Here is a 6,995-nt window from a genome sequence, read left to right on the forward strand (position 1 = left end):
CAAAATCGAACCATATCATCTTCAGACCATGTAGGTAAAATGTTATGGATTTCGTGTTGATACTGATAGATGAAACCCTTTTTGTATACCACAGCAACAAATTTGAGGTTTGATGCCAAAATGACTCTTGAGGCTGTATCTCTGCAATGCTTTGACATATTGACACCACACTTTGCGACTGTCATTGTCGTCTCAGTCTGACCATACCGTATTAATTTGGTTACAGCACCACCTATTGGTCAAAAATGATAAACCAGTAAATCTTTATTATTGACCGTATTTTTGATTTTTTCATCTATTTTGCCTAAAATGATCTTAATAGGTCTTTAATTGCTCACTGCTGCAGTTGGTCTGATGCTCACAGCCATGTTGGCTGGCTTGTTGTGCCGCCTTTGTGCTTGGCCCCGTAAATTCTGCTTGCAGCTTTAATTATTATTATAGCCTACCATCTATTATAATACATCATATAGACCATCATTTTTTAATAAGTCTCTTATAATCACCAAGGCTGCATTTACTTGATCAAAATATGATAAAAACAGTAATATTGTGAGAAATAACGGTTTTCTATGATATATAATAAAAATGTAATTTATTCCTGTGGTGGCAAAGCTGAATTTTCAGCAGCCATTACTCCAGTCTTCAGTGTCACATGATCCTTCAGAAATCATTCTAATATGCTGATTCAAGAAACTTTGGTGCTCAAGGAAAAAAAAAAAAATAAAAAAAAAAAAATAAATATATATATATATATATATATATATATATATATATTTTTTTTTTTTTTTTTTTTTATTTTATTTTTTTTTATTTATTTTTTTAATTGCACCATAGATTTTAGACTTGATTTTGTGTCAATTTCTATTGGGTAGACTATTCATTTATTTTGCAGTAGAGTGAGGTTTAATTTGACTCTGGCTCCATCTAGTGGAAACCCTTATATTATGAAACACTTTTGCACACGTGACATTCATTAATTATGACTCACAGCAAATATTTTATTTCTAATGGCAATGGCAAATGAAAACTCTACGCCCTTTTCTCTTTCTTTTCTTTTAATAATGGATAGTTTCATCAAAATATTCACTTCTTTTGCAGCCTTGCACGCTCTGGTATTTCCTTCAGGAAATCCAATATCTAACCTGGTCAGGTGTATCTCTGGAAGAAGTCAGCAGTGGTTGTTAAAGATGGGGGTGGTCGGTGGGAGGAGTCTTTTCTGCTGCAACCTCAGTATGCAAATAAAGATTTTTTGATGGTCTTCAGTGGAGCTGCTATTTATGAAAAGTATGGACTCGCCGTCCTCTGTGCCTTGTACTAGCATTAAATAAACAGACTACAAATTCATCGGATGGGACGCGACTTTGGCTCGTATATACCTGAACGCAGAATAAAAAAAATTACAAAAAAAAAAAAAAAAACTTTTTGGAGTGGGGCAGCAAGATTTTGGGGCGCATTCATGGCGGAGAATCCAAACTCTCGACCTGTAATAACCACCGCGAGCAGTTCTTACCTGGAATGCGGGAATTCAAGTACAAGGACCCCGTGGTACGACAAAGAGTCCATGCTGAGAGTGCCTTATTATCTCATCCTTGTTGAAGTTGTGAGTAAACTTTACTTTGGCTTTATTAAAACTCGACTCGAACCTTATTAATCAAACTTTATTAAAACTCGACTAAAATGGGCAATTGATGAACAAATCCAACAGGCTGGTTAGTGGTAAGGGAAACTTTTATACGGTTTGTCTGTTCTGTTATCTTTCCTTTTGCTTTTCCACTTGAATCTACGCGAGCAGAATAGAGCTTTGTTAAAAGCCATTACGTGCGCTGGACGGCGTGGTTGCTAAGCAACCGAATGTAGGCTATTTTCATCTCCAAAACGAAGTTATGCAGCAGTAAATCATAAACCATCATAAACCGTCAAAGAAATTGAAATGTTAAACTTTATTTTCACGGTGTAATTCATTAATTTTAAAATCAACGAATCAGGTTATCAACAATTGGTTGCGTGTTGATTTTAGATTATCACATTTCTAACTCATTAAAAGGCAAATGTGCACTGTAAAACCCCTGCCTTTGTATTCAGGAGGAAATAGTAATGACTGGGTGGCTTCTAGGTTACACTGCATGCGTGTATATAAAGGCTATGTAATTTTGTTTTGCTATTAAAGATTCGGACAACCTACTCCATATGTAGGCTAATATATATGGGCTCTGCAAAATAGGCTAACAACTTACATGGAGAGATTTCGTTATTCGTGTACGTGATCCTTAATGAGAAGCCCAACCTATAACTTTTTTTTTTTTTTTCACATTGTTCTCAACTCATTTGTGTGTGTGTGTGTGTGTGTACTTGTTTTGGCTATACTTGTGAGGACCAAATGTCCTCACTTATATTGGGAAATACTTTCACAACCCACTAGTGAGGACAGTGACTGGCTTATAAATCAACCAAAAGAGGTTTTTAATTAAATCTAGTTTGTACAGTATAAAAACCATTACACCTATGGAGGTCTTCACAAGTATAGCAAAACAAACATGAATGTGTGTGTGTGTGTGTGTGTGTGTGTTATTGTGGTCGGTGTAAATGTTCCTCTTTCTGTCTCAATGCCGGTAAGATAAGGCCTTGTTGCAGAGGAAGTGAGATTGTGATAGAGCTATGTATTTAAATGGAAAGTGCTAATGGCTTGTTTAATTCAATGACCCAATAACCCAGTTTTGGAAAAGTAAGAGGATTCTGCTTTTATAGTCTGCTTTATCTCTTTAGCAAATACACGTTTTAAATTTATAAAGTTGTCACTTTAATGACGCAACTAAGTTTTTTTTTCTTTCTGTATTTTACACTTATTTGTGTTTCTGTTAATCTGAACAGAAACTACTACAAATTTAGATATTTAACATCAACTAAAATCAAGATTTCTTATTTTAATTCACCTCCTAATCAACAGAGTTCCTGTTGTCTAGAAAAATCTGGATATGGTAGAAGTCATGTAAAATAAATAAAAATCTTATAGCTCCATGGCCATTTTTACATTTTTTTAGTTATGTCTATAGAAATGTTGAGCAAAAAAAAAAAAAAAAAAAAGAATTAATCCTTATCCCTGTAAATCACAACGACTTGAAAATCGGGGGCCTTCAAATACAGTTACGGAGACTAGGGGGTTTAAAAAGGTTGAGAACCACTGTCCTACAACATCCCCATATAGTTTTTCCAGAGCATGAAATAATTCAACGCAACAGGAATTCTTCTATTCCTTAGATTTTGGGTCTGCTGGTATGGGCACTGATTGCAACCACAGAGTATTTCCACTTATCCCCATTCGGATGGGTGATGTTTGTGACTGTCTTCTATTGGCTTCTCACCCTCTTCCTCTTCATCATCAACCTGGCCAATGGAAAAATCCGACACATGCCTTGGACAACAGTGGTGAGTGCACTTATATACAGTTTGATTCTTCTCTACAAAGCTGGGATTAAATCAGAAATGATTGTATGCGACAATAGTTCCACATTTTGATTTAGAAAAAAACAGTGTAAACTTAGTCAATTATCATTCCAATGACTTTCATAAACAAAATGGCTTTATGGTTTTGAAGGAACATATTGTTGTGCTAATTGTCTCAAATAATTGTAGTTCCGTCCCTGCTCTAGGTTCTCGTTTTTAACTGCAGTGCGGCTATATTGTACACTTCGGCTGCTATTGTTGAGGCAGCTTTGGTCAATCGGGGGGTCAAAGGTCATCATGATTTTAACTGCTGGGCAGCATCAACGGTAATAATCATTTTGAAGTAGTTAGTTTCTTAATTGTGTGAAATACATTTTTTTCCATTTACTTTGCATAAAGTGATTACAATTTTTAATGCTTGCCTTCCTTTTTTTCTCTGTTCTAGTTTTTTGCTTTCCTAGTATCTCTGAGTTACGCTGGTAGTGCGTTCTTCAGTTACAAATCCTGGCGCAGAGATGAATAAAGTGAGATGGGTAGATTGTAGTTTTAAAATTTAAAAAATATGGCTCATCCTTACATTGTTCAGGAATGGACTAAACTTGAAAAATATTTAATATTGATGACTGTCTATTTTATTAAAAATGAAGAAATTAATCTTTTGCTCTTTATGTATTTGCAATCATTCCACAAATATACATATTTGTACAAGAGATGTTTTGATATCTTTTTCATAATTTATATGGATATTGTTTACATTATTTTAACTTTATTGAATGGAGTATAATCCCAAGGCTTATTGACTGGTTGTGAATGAATAGGCATTTAATGTTTCACCTGTGTGAATGTTGATTACCATTTGCATGATCTAAAAGTATGTTGAAAAAAACTCATGATATTTGGACTTACTTGACTGACTTTTTATGAGCCTCATTGCATCTCAAGAAGCATGCGCAACTCTTCTCACAAAACATTTTCCTTTTCCATCAGTAAAGTCATTTACTTAAGTTTTATATTTGCAAATGTCAAACTATATTATGGTGGCACACAATAAAGCAGCTCACATTTGGCAAACCAGAAAAGGAAGTTCACAAAAAAAAGTGCATTCATAAACAACACCACAAACACAAAAAGATGTGCTTGTCGAATATGTGTTCACTATTACAGGAATGTGATGAGATAGGCCTACATATTGAGCTCATCTATGATGTCATCACTGTGTTCCATTGAACTGTTTCATGCTTTCAGATATTAAGAGAATGTTAACTATGACTCTGTGAATCATGATGTGAAATTGAGCAACGCGACTTAACCACGTCAGATGCGGTTTCCTGGCCACTACACGCGTGGGGTTTGGTCGTTTTAAGTGTATGTTGTTTGATACATAAACCTCCGAACGATGATGGGGATTTTATCTCTGGACTACTTACTATCAAAACAAGGAATTCTGAAGATCGCTCAGCTCGTAAGTATTTCAAATCCACACCCATGTAACACGACAGTATAACACTGAACACACTTTTCCGTGTTTCATTTCTGTGAACTATAAATCTGTCAATTATAATGTCGCTTTAATCGTGAATGTGAATCTTTATAGTACGAGAGGAAACAGAGCATTTTATGTGTGTGCAGGTGATTCTCCTGGTAGCGTTCGCTTGCGTTCGCTCGACGTGGTACAACAGCTTTTACGCGTACGGTTTCTATGAAGGGGTTACGCTGGGTTACTCCGTCACAATTATCCTTTACGTGTTCCTGACTGTCTTTGGGCTACCGAAAAGGGCATCATTTGTGAACTGGCTGATAGTTGTGAGTATTGTGCTCCACATTATACGTGCTACTCTATTTCAGATCACTATTCTTACCTAAAGCTCACATCTACCTATTAGTAAATTATCTGTATATGGGTAGTTCACACATAACGTCCATGGACTATATTATGTTATTATATGAGGCTGGCTCCAACAAACCAGCAAAGCTGACAAGCTGTTTTTTGGAACAAAGCCTAGTTACCAACTTAAACGGTATTTTCCAACCAGGAAAATCAAGATTTTAGTTGAGCATGTATATAAACCTGTATATAAAGGGAAACGTAACCATTTTAATAACCTTTTTTTTGTCTTCATTTTTAATGGTATTATGGTGTGGCAAATTACAAATATTCTGTGTAATCCATCAATTAATGTCAGATCATAAAACTTTGATGTGTAACAGGGTGATAATCAAAAAGTGCTGTTTAAAATGATTTATTTATATGGAGTATAGCATGTCAAACTATGTTATACATACGTGTCAACTTTCCATAGTTCTTACCATATTTTCATGTCAACTGCTACCCACATTATAATCATGTATTAGTATAATAGTATATAATTATGGACGTTCTGATGAAGAATGTGTTTCTCTTTACTCTTCAAGGAGTTGGTGCTCGATACACTGGGATTCATCTTCATCTCCACTGGGTCCATTGTAGCTGCTGTAAAGTCATATGGAGTCCCCATTCTGGTTGCCGCCTCAGTAAGGACTTAATGTTCAGCAGTTTTAATATAGCCAGCTGAGTTTTATTACTTCCAAAAAAACTTGTGATGAAGTAAAAGTCCTTCTTTTGTGAAATTAAAATACATGTAAATTACAGGATTTTGTATGAGAGTTTGCTGGTTTGGAGGTGTTCTCATTTCCATAACTGCTCACCTTCCTGTATATGTTTTAGTTCTGTCAGACTGATAATATCCTAAGCTATTCTGGTATTTGTTTTTCAGGTATGTGGTCTTCTGGCCTCATATCTCTTAGTTGGTAGTATGATACTGTCGTTTGTTGCCGCTCGCCGCCCTCAACCTGCAGGTAAGTTAAGAGCTGTGTGTATTTTCTGTTCTGTATTTCAGCATATTAAGATAAACTTAACATAGCTGGATCTGAAAAGTGTTCATGCACTTCTGGATCCTGAACTGTTAATCTAAAAAAATGTATTTCTATTCCAGATCCACCAGTATAAAACAGTGTCTTGATATTTATAGTGCTCCTGAAATATCTAATTGCTCTCAACACATGACAGCATGGATGGGGAATTGTGATAAAGGGTATGGATGTTTTAATAAATTTACATGGAATGTAAAAGACTATCACAATATCACTTATTGCACTCATTTTTTATTGCAGTGTCTATTTACACTAAGTGCAAATAGCGTCCCTTGTTGGCAAACGCTATTTACACTAGCTCCGCTCACCAATGTCTGGTTGGACCACTGAAGTTTTAAGAAAGACGCGCAGAATTCAGCGTCTTCAGTGGCTAGAAAGTAAGGCTCACAGACCTGGCAGCATCCATTTAATAATTTTAATAAACATAATAATTTACACTATGATATTATTGCATCCTGTTAATGATAGCATCTAGCATCTAATTAGGCTACTATTTACTCTGATTGCAAAGAACTGATACTTTTACATGGTGTAAATAGAATCTATCACTATTTTCACCTAGTGTAAATAGCATATTGCTAAGAAAATGCTGCTATTGTCACTTAGTGTAAATAGAATATATTGCTATTTTCACAGTGTAAATA

General features: G+C 35.3%; 1 protein-coding gene across 2 annotated transcripts; it reads left to right on the plus strand.

Annotated features, from left to right (window-relative positions):
- Positions 1-1,000: 1,000 nt before the first annotated feature.
- cmtm8a (CKLF-like MARVEL transmembrane domain containing 8a) lies at positions 1,001-6,554 on the plus strand. Of its 2 annotated transcripts, XM_051872607.1 has the most exons (8): positions 1,001-1,600; positions 3,256-3,423; positions 3,648-3,767; positions 3,887-4,903; positions 5,071-5,244; positions 5,854-5,952; positions 6,195-6,276; positions 6,414-6,554. In XM_051872607.1, exons 1-4 carry the CDS (start codon positions 1,349-1,351, stop codon positions 3,962-3,964), a joined length of 618 nt encoding a protein of 205 aa, XP_051728567.1. In that variant the 5' UTR covers positions 1,001-1,348; the 3' UTR covers positions 3,965-4,903; positions 5,071-5,244; positions 5,854-5,952; positions 6,195-6,276; positions 6,414-6,554. The 2 variants fall into 2 exon arrangements, with proteins under 2 accessions (XP_051728567.1, XP_051728568.1); XM_051872608.1 differs by lacking the exon at positions 5,071-5,244.
- The last annotated feature ends 441 nt before the right edge of the window (positions 6,555-6,995 follow it).

The sequence above is a fragment of the Ctenopharyngodon idella genome, chromosome 19, assembly GCF_019924925.1.
Source record: "Ctenopharyngodon idella isolate HZGC_01 chromosome 19, HZGC01, whole genome shotgun sequence".
NCBI classification, from domain to species: Eukaryota; Metazoa; Chordata; class Actinopteri; order Cypriniformes; family Xenocyprididae; genus Ctenopharyngodon; species Ctenopharyngodon idella.

Excerpts from the sequence above, each read along its gene's own strand:
- cmtm8a (XM_051872607.1), top strand. The coding sequence starts at position 1,349 with ATGGGACGCGACTTTGGCTCGTATATACCTGAACGCAGAATAAAAAAA. Across the intron at positions 1,601-3,255 it reads ATCTCATCCTTGTTGAAGTT|ATTTTGGGTCTGCTGGTATG; the intron begins GTGAGTAAACTT and ends TCTATTCCTTAG. Across the intron at positions 3,768-3,886 it reads ACTGCTGGGCAGCATCAACG|TTTTTTGCTTTCCTAGTATC; the intron begins GTAATAATCATT and ends TCTCTGTTCTAG.